We start from the raw sequence: 20,912 nt of genomic DNA, 5'->3' as shown, positions 1-20,912 counted from the left end.
TGGATCATACCCACAAGTTCCTTGGCTTCTACATTTCCTATACCACTCTTATCCTCCCCCTATCTATTTTCCACCCATCATCCATGCTACTTATTCTCTGTACCTTTCACCCCCCTCTCCCTCTCCCACTCCCCCATTGACACCCCTCCATGTGATCTCCATCTCTATGGTTCTGTTCCTGCTCTAGTTGTTTGCCTAGTTTGCTCTTGTTTTTGTTTTAGGTGTGGTCGTTAATAACTGTGAGTTTGCTGTCATTTTTACTGTTCCTATTTTTGATCTTCTTTCTCTTAGGTAACTCCCTTTAACATTTCATATAATAAGGGCTTGGTGATGATGAACTTCTCTAACTTGACCTTATCTGAGAAGCACTTTATCTTCCCTTCCATTCTAAATGATAGCTTTGCTGGATACAGTAATCTTGGATGTAGGTCCTTGTGTTTAATCTTGGGTAATGTAATGATGATGTGCCTTGGTGTGTTCCTCCTTGGGTCCAGCTTCTTTGGGACTCTCTGAGCTTCCTGGACTTCCTGGAAGTCTATTTCCTTTGCCAGATGAGGGAAGTTCTCCTTCATTAATTTTTCAAATAAGTTTTCAATTTTTTGTTCTTCCTCTTCTCCTTCTGGCACCCCTACAATTTCGATGTTGGAACGTTTCGAGATGTCCTGGAGGTTCCTATGCCTCTCCTCATTTTTCTGAGTTCTTGTTTCTTCATTCTTTTCTGGGTGGATGTTTGTTTCTTCCTTCTGGTCCACACGATTGATTTGAGTCCCAGTTTCCTTCGCATCACTATTGGTTCCCTGTACATTTTCCTTTGTTTCTATTTGCATAGGCTTCATTTTTTCATCTACTTTTCGAAAACATTCAACCAATTCTGTGAGCATCTTGATAACCAGTGTTTTGAACTGTGCATCCGATAGGTTGGCTATCTCTTCCTAGCTTAGTTGTATTTTTTCTGGAGCTTTGAAGTGTTCTGTCATTTGGTCATTTGGGCCTTTTTTTTTTTTTTTTTTTTTTTTTTTTTTGGTCTTGGTGCTTCTGTTACTTTAAGGGGCGTAGCCTTAGGTGTTCACAGGGGTGGGGTAACGCTGGTGGCTGTGCTATGACGCTGTAGGTGGGGGAGGGGCCGAGAGGGAGCAAAGGCGCCCCTCTCACTCTCCTCCAGATTTCAGTCTTTCACTCAGATACCTACAATCAAACTGGGCCCCTCTGGTGCTGGTTCCTCAGTGGGTGGGCTTGTGCACACTCTAGGCCCCTGTGGGTCTCTCCAACAACCTCTCCCGTGAGGCTGGGAGTCTCTCCTGCTGCTGCCCCAACCCCCATGGGTGCTTTCAATCAGAGGTTTGAGGCTTTATTTCCCGGAGCTGGAGCCCTGGGTTGAGCAGTCTGCTTCGCTCCCCGCTGTTCGCCCAGTTTATCTTTGTGCTAATGTGGGGCCCCGGGGTGCTACCCACTGCTCTGCCTGCCCCACTCTCCGCCACTCTGAGTCCGGCCCTCTCGGTTTAATTGCACAAATGTAGGGTTGCAGGGTCTGCTAGTGCTGGGACTGCCTGCCCCGTTGGTCCCACACTCCACCAGTCTCAGTCCTGCCATGGCCATGTGAGTCCTCTCCACCCCAGTGCCCGTCTCCGCCCCTCCTACCAGTTTGGATGAATGTTTATTTTGTATTTCCTTGGTGTTGGACCCCCTTGCCATTTGATTTTCTGTCAGTTCTGGTTGTGCGAGGAGACACAGTGTGTCTACCTACGCCGCCATCTTGGTTCTCCCATGGTGGATTTTAAGCTATTAAAGAAATGTTAATGAACATGGAATGGAAAAGACATATCATTCCACCATATAGATATAGCAAGAGTAAGAAATGTTAGTATAGATGGATAGAGTTGTGGAGAGTTACAGATAAAAATAGTATAATAAAATAATTAAGAATCAATAAATTTATTACCTTTTAAAATGCTGTATTAAATCAAAGGATCAATGAATCCAGGAGCTGGTTCTTTGAAAAGATAAACAAAATCGACAAGCCTTTAACCAGACTCAACAAGAAAAAAAAAAAAGAGAGAGAGGACCCAAATAAATAATATCAGACATGAAAGAGGAGAAATTACAACTGATACCACAGAAAACACAAAGGATTGTAAGAAATTACTATGAAAAACTACAAGTTAAGAAAATTGAAAACCTGGGTGAAATGGACAAACTTCTAGAAAAATATAATCTTCAAAAACTGAATCAAGAAGAATCAGAAGGCCCAAGCACACTGCTAACAGCTGGTGAAATTAAAGCAGTAATCAAAAATCTTCTGACACACACAAGCTCTTGACCAGACAGTTTCACAGGAGAATTTTACAAAAAAATTAAGAAGAGCTAACTGCTATCTTTCTCAGACTATTCCAAAAAATCCAAGATGAGGAAAGACTCCCAAAATCTTCTCATGAGGCCAGCACCACCCTAACCCCAAAACCGGATAAAGACATAGCAAAGAAAGAAAACTACAGGACAATATCACTGATGAACATAGACACTAAAATCCTCAACAAAATAGTGGTAAACCACATCCACCAATACATTAAAAAGATCATACGTCATGATCAAGTGGGATTTATTCCAGGGATGCAAGGATGGTACACCATTTGCAAATCAATAAATGTAATATACCACATAAACAAAAAGGAAGCACAAAAATCACATGATCATAACAACAGATGTAGAAAAAGCATTTGATAAGGTACAACACTCATTTATGATAAAAATAGTCAGCAAAGTGGGAGTAGAGGGAGCCTTCCTCAACATAATAAAGGCCATATATGAAAAACCTACAGTCAACATCATACTCAATGGGTGAAAAACAATAGCTTTCCCACTAAGATCAGGAACAAGACAAGGATGTCCACATTCACGAATTCTAATCAATACAGTATTGGAAGTTCTAGCCACAGTGACCCAACAAGAAAAATAAATAAAAGGCATCCAAATTGGAAAGGAGAAACTAAAATTGTCTTTGTTTGCAGATGGCATGATAATTTACACAGAAAATTCTATAGACTCCACCAAAAAACTACTCGACCTAATAAGTAAATTGGGCCAAGCAGCAGGATACAAAGTCAATATTCAGAAAATGAAGGCATTTTTGTACAGCAACAATGAAATGTCAGAAACAGAAATCAGGAAAAAAGAAACCATTTACTATAGTAAAAAAAAATTAAAGTACCTAGTAATAAACCTAACCAACAAGGTAAAAAATGTGTACTTAGAAAACTACACAATGCTGAAGAAAGACATTAAAGAAGACTCAAATAAATGGAACATATACTGTGTTCATGGATTGGAAGAAATAACATAATCAAAATGCCCATACTACCCAAAGCAATTTATAGATTCAATGCAAACCACATTAAACTAACAATGACATATTTCATAGATATAGAACAAACATTTCAAAAATTCATATGGAACCATAAACAACCCCAGATTGCTGCAGCAATTTTGAGAAAGAAGAAAGTAGGAGGGATCACAATACCTGGTATCAAACTATATCACAAAGCTACTGTAATCAAAACAGTCTGGTACTGGCATAAGAACAGATTCATAGATCAATGGAACAGAATAGAGCGCCCAGAAATAAACCCATGTTTCTATGGTCAATTAATATTCAATAACGGATTTTACCACCAATTTACACCATTCATGCACCCAAAATCTCAAGATAAATAAAAGAGTTAAATATATGTTATGATACCATAAAATCCTAGAGGAGAGCATACGCAGGAAATCTCAGATATTTCACGCAGCAATATTTTTAACATGTCCCCTAGAGCAAGGGATATAAAGGAAAGAATAAACAAATGGAAGCTCATCAAAATAAAAAGTTTCTGCATGGCTAAAGAAAACATCAGCAAAGTGAAAAGGGAATCTACTATATGGGAAAATATATTTGCAAATGATAACTTGGAAAAGGGTTTGAGGTCCAAAATATAAAAAGAATTCATAGCACTCCACTCCAGAAAGACAAAAGTTCCAATTAAAAATTGGGCAAGGGACCTGAACAGGCATTTCTCCAAGGAAGACAAACACAGGGCCCAGAGACATATGAAAGGATGCTCAGCATCACTAGCCATCAGAGAGATACAAACTAAAACCACAATGAGATACCTCTTCACACTAGTCAAAACGGCCATTATTAAGAAATCAACAAACAACAAGTGTTGACAAGGTTGTGGAGAAAAGGAAACCCTAGTACATTGTTGGTGGGAATGTAAATTCGTGTAGCCACTGTGGAGAACAACATGAGATTTCCTCAAAAAAATAAAAATGGGGCTGCCTTTTGATCCCACAGTTTCACTGCTGGCATTATATCCTAAGAATCCTGAAACACCAATACAAAAGAACCTATGCACCCCAATGTTCATAGCAGCACAATTTACAATAGCCAAGTACTGGAAGCAACCTAAGTGCCCATCAGCAAATGAGTGGATCAAAAACTATGATACATTTATACAACGGAATACTATGCAGCAAAAACAAAGAAGGAGCTCCTACCCTTTGCAACAGAATGGATGGAACTAGAGAGCATTATGCTAAGTGAAATAAGCCAAGGGGAGAGGGATAAATATCATATGATCTCACCTTTAACTGGAGCCTAGTCAACAAAAGAAAAAAAGCAAGCAAAATATAACCAGAGACATTGAAATTAAGAACAATCTGACAGGAAGCAGAGGGTAGGTGGGAAGGGATAATGGGGGGAATGGTTCTCAGGAACAACTATAAAGGACACGTGGACAAAGCCAAAGAGGGGAAGGATTGATGGTGGGAGGTGGGGGTGGGTGGGTTGGAGGAAAGTGGTGGTGGGGAAATGGAGACAACTGTACTTGAACCACAATAAAAAATAAATAAATAAATGAAATGTTTTATGTAATTCTAAGTTTTTATGACTCAACTTTTAATAATTGCTGTGTTTATGAGACAGTTTACAAAATTCCTAAAAGTGTACTAGATGGTCCTCATGAGTCATTAGCAGCTGGCTCCAGCACAACTGCCTGCCTATTGTTTCAAACCCTGTGAACACTGGATTGTAACAATTATGCACTTTGCTCTTCAGTGGGCTGTCTAGCCTGGCCTACATTTCTGACCTTCCTCATCAGGCCAACCCTACACCTCTTGTGAGACTTAGCAGTGTCTCCTGCTGGAAGCCTATCACCACCTTAGTAGTTTGAGCTAAGTGACCTCTCTCTCATTATCTCCACAGTACCCAGTGCTGCTCTCCATTGTAGCTTTCACCTCTTTGTTTTGTACCAGTTTTTCAGGTATGACTACTTATACTGTAAGCTTCTCCAGATCAGGAAGTTGGCCTCAATAATCTCTAATTTTATTGCCTAGAGCATTGTATGGTATATAGTAAGGGCACAAGGTATACTTTTTGAATCAAACTACTAGCAAAGATGTTAACTTTCAGCTTCCATTTGGCAGAATTTCGTACAACCTTCTTTGTTCTGTAGTATTTGTGCATGTCACTGCTTCTTCTGTAAGAAAGTAACAACTATTTCTGTGTATTAGTCAAAAGTTTCCTTAGGAATGAAGGTTAAAGACAAGCACCTACAGTCTACATTTTAAATTATTTTAGGTTTTATTAATAATTCTCATTTTATTGAGGTATAATTGAAATGTAACATTATGTTAGTATAATTCTTTATATCTTCCATTACCACGGCTATTAAATTTGATTTTTGAAAAAGGAATGACTGAATTAACCAAGAAGCTAAGCAATGACACAGGGTGATACAGCAGAAAATAAGAAGAAAAATAAATACAAATGAGACTTGCTGGTTTAAAATTTCACATAATTATCTGATGCCTTGTGGGTTCCCATCATTATTTTTCATGCTCATGCTAGCTGACTGTTCAGATTCTCTCCATGGACTCCTTCACTGTATGCTGCCTTGGCTTTGATGGAGGGAAAGATAAGCCCCAGCATAAGATTTTTCTCTACTGATTTTCTGTTTACTGATTTTCACACTGATCCTGGGCAAGGTGCCTGGGGATCTGCAGAAAGTGTCAACTCACCTCATAGTCTATGTCTAAGGCATCAGTCTCTCCCTTGGTCCGGAAGTGCTGCATGTACTTGTCCACAGTGAAGTTCACCTGCTTGCCCACCCGCTCGATGAGGACCGAGTGCCAGTGCTGGTCATCCAGGAGGCTGCCCAAGGTGGCTGATGGTAGGCTTCTGCTGAGCCGAGATTTGCTGTCATCTGTGAAGGGGAGAGGAAGACAGAACAACATCTGTGCCTGAAGGCAGCTTTGAGCACTAGAATTTTTCACAAGCAAGGCCAGCACTCTATGTCATGAAGGTAAAGATCATTCTATCTCTATAGGCCCAGAACTGCTGAGCTTGTAAAGGAATTAAAAGTTTTGCCTACAAGTTCCAGGACCAAAATCTAGGTCAGTTGATATACACACATCCTTCTAGACAGAAAATGAGATGTCTTCAGGACTTGAAAAATTAATATATGAAAAGAATTCTATCCTAAGAATCATGAATATTACTGAATATCGAGGTTGTCATATTTAGAAATAATATACATTCTCTGTGTTTGAATGGCTTCTGAATAGAGAAAGTGAATCTTGCATTGTGCTTTGGAGGAGATTGAACTGACTAAGTTCACAGTGAATTAGATAAGTATGTGGGCAAATCCAAAGGGGAAGAAATAGTAGTTTTTTCAAGTGCCTACAATATGAACGGCACTTAAGTAGGAATTTTACAACCTCCAATTTTAATCTTCTGAGGCAAAATTATTATCTATATTTCACAAATAGTGAATCCGAGGCCCAGTGTGGTTAAGCATACAAGACCCAGAGGTGCATCCAGGGTTCTAAACCAAGTCCATTTGGCCCTTTTCTCTCTGACCATGCCACCATTGGTCATATATGGCCATTGGTCAACTTAGTCTAAGTTGAGCTTGAAAGACATCTCTTAGAAGAATGTAAGAGATTTAGGTAAAGAGGTAAATTTTTAATCAAGTCTGCTTGGGTTCCCCTCTTTTTTGTCCCTCCAATTTTAGGGAAGTTCCTGCCTATACCTTCTGTCAAAAAGATCACAAATGGGGGCAAAAGGGCTTAGAAAAAGAGAGCACAGAAAGGATGGGGTGGTCTTACATGTCACTTGGATATTAGAGATGGGATAATAATGGAAATATTCAGATGAATTCTAAGATTTTTGAGAAGATGGATGAAAATTTGTACCAGTCATGAAACAAGAAAGAACAAAGAACACCCTCCCCTCTACACACATACTCACATGCAAACATGCACACATACACTAATTCTTCTACTTATAAAGTAAAACTTGTCCAAGAGTTAATGTTTGGTCAAGAACATAAAAAAACAATCCACGGTATGGGAGAACATATTTGCCTACACCTCTGATAAGGGGTTAATATCCAAAATATATAAAGAACTTATAAAACTCACCACCCAAAAAACAAACAACCCAATTAAAAATGGGCAAAGGACCTGAATAGACACGTCTCCAAGAAGACACACAGATGACCAACCGGCATATGTTGAAAAGATGCTCAACATCATTAATCATCAGAGAAAGGCAAATTAAAACCACAATGAGATATCATCTCACACCTCTGAGAATGGCTGTTATTGATAAATCAACAAGTGTTGGTGAGGATGTGGAGAAATGGGAACCTTTTGAACTGTTGGTGGGAATGCAGATTGGTTGAGCCACTGTGGAAAGCAGTATGGAGTACCTCAAAAAATTAAAAATGAATCTGCCTTTTTACCTAGCAATCCTACTTCTGGGAATATATCCAAAGGAACTAAAAAAACTAACTCAAAAGAACATAAGCACCTGTATGTTCATTGCAGCATTATTTACAATGGCTAAGTGTTCATCAGTAGATGAGTGGATACAACAACTATGGGGCATTTACACAATAGAATACTACTTGGTCATAAAATTGAAGAAAGTTTTACCCTTTGCAACAGTATAGATGGGTCTGGAGAACATTATATTAAATGAAATAAGTCAGGCAGAGAAAGAAAAGTACCATATGATTTCACTCATATGTGGAATCTAATGAACAAACTGAAATAACAAGCAAAATAGACAGACTCATAGGTAGAGAGAAGGATGACAGCTAAGGGAGAAAGGATAGGGGGTGGAGGGATTGAGTAAAAGGGATAAAAGACTCAGGGACATGGACAACAATGTGGTGATTGCAGAGGGTAGGAGGGTATAAGGGAACTAAATGGTAATGGAAAAATACATAAATAAATAAAGTGCAAAAAAGAGGAAAAAAGAATAACTAAAAATACATGATTGTCTTGATAGAGAAAGAAAAAATATTGCAAAAATTTCAATATTGATTCTATATAAACAACTATAAGCAAACTAGAAACAAAAGAGAACTTGCTGAACCTGATAAGGGACATCTACAGAAACCTACAGCTTGCACCATACTTAATGGTGAAAAACTTCAATGTTTCCTCACTAGGACTCAAGGCAAGCAAAAGATGTGTGTTCCTACCATTTCTGTTCAACCTGTACTGCAGGTTCTAGCCAGTGCTATCAGACATAAATGAAGTAAGAGGTATACAGAAAGGAAAGGAAGAAGTAGCATTGTAGAAAATTTTAGGGGATCTACCAAATATACTTGAATTAATAAATAGAGATACAGTAGGGGTCAGGTCTATAGAGAGGCTGGAAGAGCCTTTATTTTATATTTTTAAATGAGTAGCTATTAACCCCAAATCCTAATTTTAAAATACCTATATAATCAGTTTTAAGTAAATCAGGTGTATAACTTTTAAATGTGGTGAGAAATAAAACTAAATTGGATGAGTTGATTTGTTATGGCATGTAGATTGGGATCTTTAGTATAATTGCAAGTTTGTCGTGACAACCACATTCTCCTCCTCTGCCGCCCCCCTCATCACCACCACCTCAATTGGTCAGAGCATCTGAACAGCACGGATTAGGGACTCACTGCTTACGCCATCCTTATTCTGACCAAGTTTAAAAGTTAACCTTCCTCTCCTATAGTATACCCTTGGATCTCAAAGTTTGTAACTACCATTTCATCCGATAATTTCACTCATAAATTTAAGACTTCAAAGGCATAAAAGTGTCTAGCTTCTTAAATAAAATATTGCTACTTCTCCTTTATGGCACTTAGTGAAACCCCAAACCGTAGTTAACACACTTATCTTTTCATGTAAAATACCTAATAAAATGATCATAAATGCTTAAACCAATTTGTTGACCTTTCCTCAAAAGTGAATTAATATTACTCATTGTTTAGTTATCCACTTACTTAGTCAATTCTTTTTTATTGCCCAAATCTAATACAACATAAAATGTACCAAACTTTAAAAAAATATACTAACAAATATTGAAAAATGTGAAGTTTTCATACTTTTTAATTTACCATACTTTTTACCAAGTAAATTACACTCCAGAAATCTACCTTAAGTACAAACTGAAAAATAGTAAAATATATTTTATTGTCTAAAAATTTAAAAATTGGAGATAATGTTCAATCGTTCAGAAAGACAAAAAGTAGCTTTGTTTATACTTAGAATCACCAGATGAACTATTATAGAGGCATCTAAATCAATAATTTTTAAGAAGTACTTATTTTAAAAGTATATTAATAATTGGTATACAAAAATGCTATTGATTTCTGAATATTGACTTATATTCTGCTACTTTGATGCATTCACTTATTAGGACCAGTAGTTTTTTGGTGAAGCCTATAAGGTTTTCTATGTATACTATCATGTTGTCTGAAAATGATGACAGTTTTACTTCCTCCATTCCAGTGTGGATGACTTTTATTTCTTATTCTTGTCTAATTACTGTGGCTAGAACTTCCAGTACTATGTTGAATAAGAGTGGTGAGAGTGGATAGCCTTGTCTTGTTCCTGATCTTCAGGGAAAAATTTTAATTTTTGCCCATTGAGTATGATGTTGTCTGTAGGTTTTTTGTATGTGGCCTTTATTATGTTGGGGCATGCTTCCTTTTTCCTACTTTGCTGAGTGTTTTTATTATAAACGTGTGCTGGATTTTATCAAACATTTTCCTGAGTTTATTGATATGATCATGTGATTTTTATCTTTCCTTTTGTTTGTGGTGTGTTACACTTATTGATTTGTGAATATTGCACCATCCCTGTGTCCCTGGAATAAACCCCACTTGATCAGGGTGTAAGATCTTTTTGATGCATTGTTGGATCCAGTTTGCTAGTATTTTGTTGAGGATTTTCACATCTATGTTCATCAAAGATATTGGACTGTACTTTTCTTTCTTTGTTATGTCTTTACCTGGTTTTGTGATGATGATATTACTGGGCTCATAAAAAGAGTTAGAGTCTTCCTTATTCTTGAATTTTTTGGAATAGTTTGTGAAGGACTGGTCTTCTTGAATGTTTCGTAAAATTGGCCTGTGAAGCCATCCAGTCCAGGACTTTTTTGTGTTCAGTAGCTTTTTGATTGCTGATTCAATTTTGCTAGTTGTTATCAGTCTATTCAGGTTTTCTGCTTCTTCCTGGTTCAGTTTTGGAAGATTGTATGTTTCTAGAAATTTACCAATTTTACCCAGGCGGTCCAATTTCTTGGTATATAGTTAGTTGTTCATAGTAATTTCTTACAAGCCTTTGTATTTCTGTGGCATCAGTTGTTACTTTACTTCTTTCATTTCTGATTTATTTATTTGCATCTGTTCTCTTTATTTCTTGATGAGTCTGGTTACCAGTTTGTCAATTTTGTTTATCTTTTCGAACAACCAGCTCTTGGTCATGGATCCTTTGAATTATATTTTTTAGTCTCTATGTCATTTAATTCTTCTCTGATCTTGATTATTTCCTTCCTTCTGCTTGTTCTGGGTTTTGTTTCTTGTTGTTCCTCTAGTTCTACAGGGAAGGCCTGTATCGCTATGAACTTCCATCTCAGGACTACCTTTGCTCTGTCCCATATGTTTTGGGTTTTTCTGAGTTTATTTTCATTTGCTTCCAGAAACTTTTTGATTTCTTCCCTATCTTTTTCTTGACCCATTCATTGTTTAATAGCATGCTATTCAATCTCCATTATTTTAAGTATTTTTTTTTTTTTTTTTAGCTCGGGGTGGTTTCTAATTTCAGTCCCTGGTGGTTGGATAAAATACATGATATAATTTCAATTTTCTTGAATTTGTTGAGGCTTGCTTTGTGTCCTATCATGTGGTCTATCTTTGAAAATGTTCCATGTGCTTTTGAAATGAGTGTGTATTTTGCTTCTTTGGGATGAAAGTCTCTCTCTATATATATTTATCAGTTAAGTCCATTTCATCTAGGGTATTGTTCAATGCCACAATATCTTTTTGATATTTTCTTTGGAAGATCTATCCATTTTTGGCAGTGGGGTGTTAAAATCCCCTACTATCATTGTGTTGTTGTCAATATCTTTCTTGAAGTCCTTTAAGATTTTCTTTATGTATTTGGGTGCTCCTATGTTGGGTGCATATATATTTACAATGTTTATGTCTTCTTGGTGGATTCTTCCTTTGAGTATTATGAAGTGACCTTCTGGGTCTCTCTTTATGGCCCTCTTTTTGAAGTCTATTTTGTCTGCTATGAGTATTGCTACCCTGGCTTTTCTTTTCATGTCTGTTTGCTTGGAAAATTTGTTTCCAGCCTTTCACTTTCAGTCTGTGTAGGTCTTTTGTCCTGAGATGGGTCTCTTGTAGGCAGCATATGTGTGGGTCATGCTTTCTTATGCATTTAGCTATTCTATGTCTTTTGACTGGAGCGTTTAATACCTTTATATTTAAGGTTATAATTGATAGGTAGTTATTTATTGCCGATTCTTTGTACCTGTGTTCCTCTATCCTTCACTGTTTTTCTTCCCGTGCTTAAAGCAGACCTGTTAGCATCTCTTGTAGAGTTGGTTTGTAGGAGGTATATTCTTTGAAGCTTGTTTTGTCTGGGAAGCTCCTTATTTTGCCTTCCATTTTAATTGAAAGCCTTACTGGATAGTGTAGTTTTGTTTCTGGGGCTCTGGTTTTCATTACTTGGAAGAATTCCTTGTGTTTCCCTTGTGGTTTGGAGTGTTTCCATTGAAAATACAGCTGCTAGTCTCATTGGGAGTCCCTTGTACATTACTTCCTGTTTCTCCCTTGCTGCCTTTAAGATTTTCTCTTTGTCTTCGAATTTTTCCATTTTGAGTATGATGTGTCTTGAAGTGGGTCTCTTCAGATTCTTCTTGATTGGGACTCTCCAGGTTTCCTGGAATTGAGTGACTTTTTCTGTCATCAAATTAGGGATGTTTTCCATCATTACTGTTTCACACAGGATTTCAATCCCTTGGTCTTCTTCTCCTTCTGGTGTACCTAATATATGGATATTATTATGTTTCATGTTGTCCTGCATTTCCCTTAACCCCTCTTCATTCTTACTGAGTCTCTTTTCCTTTTGTTGCTCTTTCTGGGTGTTTTTTAAAACCTTGTCTTCTAGCTCACTGATCCGATCCTGTGCATAATTGAGCCTGCTTTTCATTCCTTCTACTAAGTTTTTCAATTCAGAAATTGTATTCTTCATTTCCTCTTCACCCTTGTTGATAGTTTCTATTTCCTTTTTATTTTTGATATAGTTTGCAGTGAGTTTATTGTAGTTTCCCTGTATATTTTGGTAATTCTCTGTGAACTCATTGAGCTTCTTGATAACCATTTCTTTGAACTCAATATCTGGTAGTTGACTTGCCTCTATTTCATATAGCATTCTTTCAGAGGCTTCCTCCTTTCCTTTTATTTGGGGATTGAGTCTTTGTCTTCCTATTGTCTGTGAGAGTCTTCTTGTTAGCCTCTACTTCTTAAATTGATCTGTTTGACTCCCTATCTTTGTTCTGTGAACTTCAAATGTAGAAGACATTCTATTGTGTAGTCTCCTTGATCTCCTGAGCTTGCTCGTCTTGGGCTGTCATTTACGTTGGCTCTCCTTATGTCTTTGGGTTTTGATTGTTGTTGGGTCTTTTTTTGGTGGGTCCTTCCCTCCAGCTGGTTAACTCTGCCCACAATGTTTTGTATTCTGATATGCAGGTGCGGACAGGTTGTGTTGAAGCTGATTCTTTTGTGTGCAATATTTTCAGGCTTCTCTCCCCCTGTTGTTCAGTTGTTATTTCTGGGTAATTTCTCCACCATTTAGTTGTATTTCCAGATCGTTCCTCTGTGAAAGTTAGTGTGGCTTCCATTCACTCCTTCATCTTCTTCTGTTGTTATCTGTTGGTGGTTCCTTTTTTGGTGGGTTTTGTCTTCTAGCAGGTATACTTGTGTTCACAACTCCCAAGTACTCCTTTTTGTGAACAGTTGGAGGGGGAAGGCAAAATGGTTTAAGACAGTGGGAGTGTATTCTATGGTATTTAAAGTACCAACCCTTAGAGAAGAGCTAGGAGATACTTTGCATATGGATAGTGTTAAGCATGATATTTCACCCAACTAGCCACTTTTTAGAAAGGGTGGCAAGAAGAAAAGACTCTTGGTCAGTTGTGCAGGGAAGGATTGTGAGTTGCATCTAGAAAGCAGTAAGCTTGTGGGTGGTCAGATTATGAGGTAAAGTGAGAGTAAAGGATAGAAAATAGGTGTTGTGTTTGAGATAACAGGGTTAACCATAACAGTAATAAAGTTCCAGAAACAGTGAAGTGAGCTAATATCCGGGAGGGTTGCTGTGTAGTATTCACAATTGTATAGAACAACAATTATTTACAATAGTAATAGAGCACCAATCATATGACAGAATCTATGTGATCTGAATAACAAGAATAGGAAGTACCAGACCTAGAGTAGTGAAACGCAAGTGAAATGAAAGACATATAATTAAAAATACACTCTGAAAGAGAGAAGAAGGGAAACCCATCAAACAATGCAATTTAACAAACCAAGTGAAGAAGACTAAACAGAAAGAAGAGAAATACAAAAATACTAATAAAATGAAATATGTTAAAATAGTGAAAAATAACAATAACACAAACATACAATAACTTGCAAGTTCTCTGGAGTAGCAAAGTGAAATTTGTCTTACTGTCTCAGTTGTTGGGAAGACCCCTCTTTGTGTCTAACTCTGGTCATTTCACAGCTCTAAGTTTTATTCTCTTAGTTGTGGGCACTTAAAAAAAAAGAAACAAAATAGGAAGGAAGTAAAAAGGAATAAAAAAAGAAATAAAGGAAGGAAGAGGGAATTAAAAGAAGAAGAAGAAAGAAGGAGGAGGAGGAGGAGGAGGTGGAGAAGAAGAAGAAACCTCCTGCTGGCTTTAAACAAGCTAAGCCAGTTCTGCTGGTCTTCCTGGCTGCAGCATGCTGAGGGGGGATTGGTTTTGCTTTTCTGCCTTCCTGTGGTTTTGCAGGGATTGGTGACAGGTCTAAGCAGTACTCTGCCCAGTTGTGCAGCCTTTTGCCCAGTTCCTCAGTTTGCTGCTGGGCCCTTCTGCACCCATGCAATGTCTTCAGTCCACCAGTTGTGCTGTCCTTGAGGTGCGCCAGTTAGGGGCAACTCACACACCACCTTCTCACTCTTTGCTGTTCTAGATGCTAAGGACTCTCAGAGTCTCTTCAGGGTAGTACAGCACCCCCACTAAGTCTTTCTGGGGTTTGCTGACTCCTTGAGCCCTGTTGCTCTTCTTTGCGGGGGAGTCTTCACCTTCCTCTTAGAGAACCATTCGGCCTTGTAGGACGAGGGCACCACTGTAGCTGTCCCAGAGGATGCAGGCATTTACCTCCTCTGCTGCTGTGCCCAGGTTGTTTGAGAGGTGCCTCTGGGCTGCGGAGTCAAACATGCTCCATCCCCGGGGCTATGGGCATGAGCACTCGGCCTCCTCTGCTGGGTTGGGATTGGCAGCCACTGGATTGTGAATTTGGGTGTGTGCCATCCCCAGGGCTTCAAGAATAAGCACATGGCCTCTGCTGCTGTGGCCACTGGGGTGGCTGCGTCAGGTGCTATCCACCCCCCAGGGTTGAGGTAGTGAACACTGGGCATCCGTTGCTGCAGCAAGAGTGCAGTCTATGGTGGTGGTGTCAGGCGTGCCAGCCTCTGCAGTTGTGGTGGCAGCCATGGTGGGGTGGGGGACAGCTGGACCGGTGGCACACCACTAGGGTTGTGGGCACAGTTGGTCTCCCTCTGCTGCTGCAGCAGGGGGTAGGAGTGCAGTTTCAGTCTTGGAAGCAGAGGTGGGCCCATGGCCAAGGCTGAGGAGGCTGCATGGAGGCAGCCAGGGCAGGCGGGGCAGCTTATGGGGGAGAATCCCCTTAACAGCCACTGAGTGACTCTTTTTTTCTTTCTTTTTGAAAAACCCTCCTATTCAAGCTGCTGCTCCAAACAAGCACCTGGCCTCTCACACAGCCGAACTCTCCAACCATTCCAGGGACTATCTGAGTTAGGGTCTGTCAAGGCCCAACTCTTTCCAGCCAGGTCCACAATCTCTGAGGGTGCACACCACCCCTGTGTCTTAGCCACTTCATCCTTATTCCCCCCAGTGACTTCAAGCATCCAGGTCCCTCGTGGTGCTGCTCAAACCTTGTTTGGCAGCGGAGGGAGCTATTGACCTGGCTCTCTCCCAAGAATCCTGTGGCAGATCCAGTGGTTGCTGGGCCTGGGTCTGCAGCTGCCCTGGTCCCTACGCTGGTCCCAGGGACCTGATTGTCCCAAAGCACTCTCCTTATCATTTGATTTTTCAATGTCCTCTATAGTTTTTGGCCTCCAATATTCATATATGCTGGGATACCATTGGCTGTTCACTCTGTTCCTTAGAAGATTGGCTAGATGTTCCCCCTGTGCACAGGGGGATGGGGACTTCCACTCCCACCTATGTTGCTGACATTTTCCTATCCTCATTACTAGAATATTTCTTGACTGTACTTTCTGCTTTGTAGCATTTCTATTGGGAAATCAGCTTATAAACTTATTGGAGCACCCTTGTATGTTACCATCTGTTTCTCCCTTGTTGCCTTTAAGATTCTCTCTTTGTCTTTAAATTTTGCTATTTTGATTATAATGTGTCTTGGAGTGGGCATCTTTGGGATGCTCTTGATTGGGACCCTCTGTGCTTCTTGGATTTGTGTGACTTCTTCCCTCACCAAGTTAGGAAAGTTTTCCTTCATTATTTTTTTCATACAGGATTTTTATCTCATGCTCCTTTTCTTCTCCTCCTGGTATCCCTATGATGTGTCTGTATACCAACAATGAACTGTCACAAAAGGGAAACTAAGAAAAAAAATCCCACTTACTACAGCAACAACAAAAAAATAGATTACCTAGGAATAAAATTAATCAGGGAGGTAAAAGACCTGTAATCAAAATTATTCTTTTGATTTATTACACTTTTCTTAATGCTGAAGAAAGAAATTGGGAAAGATATAAATAAATAAGCATATAACCTATGAATGGATTGGAAGAATTAACATCATTAAAATGGCCATACTACCCAAAGTAATCTATAGATTCAGCGAAATTACTATTAAAATACCCATAGCATCTTTTACAGATCTAGAACAAATACTTCAAAAATTTATGTGGGACCAAAAAAAGATCCCAAATAGCAACAACAATCTTGAGAAAGAAGAAAAAATTTGGAGGGATGACAACCTGATATTAAACTGTACTACACAGATCCACAGTAATCAAAATAGTCTAGTACTGGCATAAAAACAAACACATAGATCAATGGAAAAGATTAGTGTGCCAAGAAATAAATCCATGTCTCTATAGTCAATGAATATTTGATAAAGGGAGCATGAACATACAATGGAGTAAAAATAGCATCTATAATGAATGCTGGGAGAACTGGAATGGCACATGCAAAAAAAATAAAATAAAATAAACTAGAACCCCAACTTATGCCAAACACCAGTATAAACTCAAAATGGATAAAATACTTAAATATAGGTCATGATATCTTAAAAGTCCTAGAGGAAAACATAGGTAGTAAAATTTTAGATATCCCATGTAGCAATATTTGAGATGATATATCTCCTAGAGCAAGGGAGATAAAGGAAAAACAAAATAAAACAAATAAGACTACATCAAATTAACAAACTGACAGTGAGAAGAGGGGAGTGGTGAAGGGGATAACAAAGGAAGGAAAGGGAAGGGTCTTCAAGGAACATGTATAAAGGACCTATGAACAAAGCCAACGGAGGGAAGGATTGAGGGTTGGAGGTGAGGGTTGGTGTGGTGGGGGAAAATAGTGGCAGGAAAATGGTGACAAATGTACTTGAACAAAAATAAAAAATATAAATAAAGTTAAAAAACTAAAAATAATAAAATAAAAATCTTCTGTACAGCTAAAGAAACCATTGACAAAATGAAAAGGGAACTGACTATGTGGGAGAATATATTTGCCATGGTACACTGGACAAGGCTCAAATCTTCCAAATATATATAAAGAACTCACATGGCTCAACACCAGGAATTCAATTAAAAAATGGGCAGAGGACCAAGGAGGACATACAGATGGCCATAGGCATATGAAAAAGTCCTCAGTATTACTATCCATTAGAGAGATACAAATTAAAACCACAATACGATATCACCTAACACCTGTCAGAATGGCTATCATGAATAAATCAACAAACAACAAGTGCTGGTGAGGATGTGGAGAAAAGGAAATCCTAGTACACTGTTGGTGGGAATGTAAACTGGTGCAGCCACCTAGTAAAACAGTATGAAATTTCTTCAAAAACTTAAAAATGGAACTGCCTTGTGACCCAGGGAATATACCCTAAGAATCCCAAAATAATGATTTAAAAGAACTTACGGACCCCAATGTCCATAGCAGCACAATTTACAATAGCCAAGTGTTGTAAACAACCTAAGTGTCCATTAGCATATGAATGGATTAAAAATAGTGGGTCATCTATACAATAGAATAATATTCACCAGAAAAAAAAAGAAGGAATTAGTACCCTTTGCAACAGCATGAATTGAACTGGACAATATTATGCTAAGTGAAAGACAAATATCATATGATATCACTGAAAAGAGGAATCTAATGAACAAAATAAACAAATGAGCAAAACAGAACCAGAGACTGGAAAAAAGGGAAGAGATTGACAGCTGCCAGAAAAAAATGGAAAGAGAGTCAATGATGGAAAGAAAAGGAAGGGAGTATTGAAAGAACATACATGAGTGACCCATGGACATGGAAAATGGAGTTAAGATGGACTGTGAGAATGGGGCATGAGGATGGATGGTGCGAAGCAAAGGGGGAAAATTAAGGCAACTCTAATATAATAAACAAGAATAAAAAAAGAGAGGGAAAAAGAAAAAAAGTATTTTTAGCAGTCATAACCATTTTTATAAAACAAAAAAGAAACACTGAATAAAAAGGATATTCAATAATTTACACCTTATTTAGGTATTAATATCCAAAAATTTTAAAGTACTTACAAAATTCAAGACCAAAAATAAAAAAACAAAACACAACCCAATTAAAAGATGGGCAAAGGACCTGCATAGACTCCACAGATGGCCAATAGACATATGAAAAGGTACTCAGCATCACTAATCATCAGAGAAAGGCAAATTAAAATCACAATGAGATATCATCTCACACCTCTTAGAATGGATGTCATCAATAAAGCAATAAACAATAAGTGCTGGCAAAGATGTGGAGAAATGAGTACCCTTTTCACTGTTGGTGGGAATGCAGATTGGTTGAGCCACTGTGGAAGGCAGTATGGGGATACTTCAAAAAATGAAAAATGGATAAGCTTTTTGACACAGCAATCCCACTTTTAGGACTATATCCAAAGGAATCCAAAACATGAATTTGAAAAAAAACATAAGTACCCCTATGTTCATTGCAGTGTTATTTACAATTTCCATGGTAGAGAAGCAGCCTAGTTGTCCATGAATAGATGAGTGGATAAAACAACTATGGTACATTTACTCAACAGAATAATACTCAGCCATGAAAAAAGAATACAATTTTACCCTTTGTGATAGCATGGATGGATCTGGAGAATATTATGCTAGGTGAGATAAGCTAATAAGAGGAAGTAAATGCCACATGATTTCATTCATATGTGGAATCTAATAAACAAACCGAACTAACAAGGAAAATGGGAACAGATTCATAGATGGAGAGCAGGATGACAGATGGTGGGGGGAAGTTACAGGGTGGAGGAATGGAGCAAAAAGGAAAAAGGACTCATGAAAATGGACAACAGCATAGTGATTGCAGAGAGGAGAGGGACATAAGGGGACAAAATGGTAATGGGAAGAATATATAATAAAAATAAAAAATAAAAAAATTATACCTTATTGATTTAAAATATATGAAAGCAAGATAGAATAGTATAAATATAGAGTAAATTACAACTATAGAAGAGAAATATATGAAAATGTAAAACACAAGTATGCTATTACTAAAATATTAACAAAGGTTTTGTTTTTTTCTATTTTTTCTATATTTTAAAGTGAACATCATTTTTATAATGAGAAAACAAACTTTTAAAAATGTAGCCCTTGTCTTCTATAACTGATTTATTGAACACTGCATGAATGATGGTTAAATTATAGAATATCTCCTGCATTACAAGTTACTTCTTTTTTGCTTATTTAATTTTTATTTTTTTAATTGCAATTTACATTTAATATTATTTTATATTAGTTTCATATGTACGGTATAGTGGTTAGGCAATCATGTACCTTACAAAGTGTTCCCCCTGATATTTCCAGTACCCAAATGGCACCATATATTGTTATTATAATATTATTGACTATATTCCTTATGCTGTACTTTACATCCTCCTGACTATATTGTACTGCCAATTTGTACTTCTTAATTTTCAAAAGGTAAGATTTTGTTCTTTTTATGACCAAGTAATATTCCATTGTATATGTGTACCACCTGTTTTTTATCCACTTGTATTCTGATGGATACCTGAGTTGATTCCATAGCTTTGCTATTTATTGTAAATGCTGCAATGAACATAGAAGTGCATATATTCTTCCAATCAAGTTGCTTTTAAGTTAATAAAAAAATGGCAGACATGAATGAATTTCACTTGCCCCTTCATTACTTATTCTATACTAACACTCAGAAATCATGTATTAAAACAAAATTGTGTGAAAATTAGTTTGTTTAAACAATTAGCAAAATGGAATTTCTGAAATCCATAAGTAGAATTTTTGAATTGTATCTATACCTGGTGTTTCCAGGAAGAAGGCAGGACCGTAGTCCTAGGAAACATTCCACCTTACATAAAAATGTCATTATTAGAGATCACAATAAAACAATTTTCAAAAGATTATAAGTCTCTTTATCCTGAAATATATATTTTAAGTTTTATATCAGTGACCATTGAGTTCTAACTACAAGCTTTAACTAGTTTCCAATTGATTAAGGCAAGACAAAATCTCCATGGACATTTCTTGGGGACAAAAACAATAAAAATATGCAAAAGCTGTCTTTTAGGCCAAAGAAGCATGGAAAACCATCTTATTTCTAATTAAAATATACTGATCCTCATGTGGTTTGAGATATACTTAGAATGAAATAATATAACTATTACTCAAAACCTGAAAGGATATAACAATTTTTATAGGAAGTATAAAATATTTGCAAAACATTTCTAATTTAATCTTCTTATCTCCCACCCCCAACATACTGTGGATAAACATGTCAACTTCTTCACCCTTAGAATGAACATTTTTTGCCTAAGCCTGTGCATTTTGCAGTATTTTTGACCCAGAAGTCTTCTTTGATGGAATCTTCTTGCTTGGTCTTAATTAGTTCAAATATGCATGTCACTTTAACTTTCACAATTTATAAATTTCAGATAGCCTGAGCAAAAGGAATTGGAAACTCTCTTGCTTAAGATTGTATTTCAGCCAAAAAAAGAAATCTCTCTTAGGAAAGCTTGAGTCCTGGTTGAAATAGTTGGGCA

The 20,912-nt window shown here is 37.6% G+C and overlaps 1 protein-coding gene across 3 annotated transcripts in view; it reads right to left on the bottom strand.

Moving 5' to 3' along the window:
* Window positions 1–20,912, bottom strand: part of CNTNAP5 (contactin associated protein family member 5) — a 981,662-nt gene that overhangs the window by 490,891 nt on the left and 469,859 nt on the right. For all 3 annotated transcript variants that reach the window (XM_045203156.2, XM_053918555.1, XM_053918556.1), the window contains one exon: window positions 6,055–6,239. In XM_045203156.2, the coding sequence (XP_045059091.2) occupies window positions 6,055–6,239 (185 nt within the window). The remainder of the gene's footprint in view (window positions 1–6,054; window positions 6,240–20,912) is intronic.

Source organism: Desmodus rotundus, chromosome 2 (genome assembly GCF_022682495.2).
Source record: "Desmodus rotundus isolate HL8 chromosome 2, HLdesRot8A.1, whole genome shotgun sequence".
Classification (NCBI taxonomy): Eukaryota; Metazoa; Chordata; class Mammalia; order Chiroptera; family Phyllostomidae; genus Desmodus; species Desmodus rotundus.
Note: the sequence above shows the minus strand (reverse complement) of the source record. Positions and strands in the feature narration are given on the sequence as shown.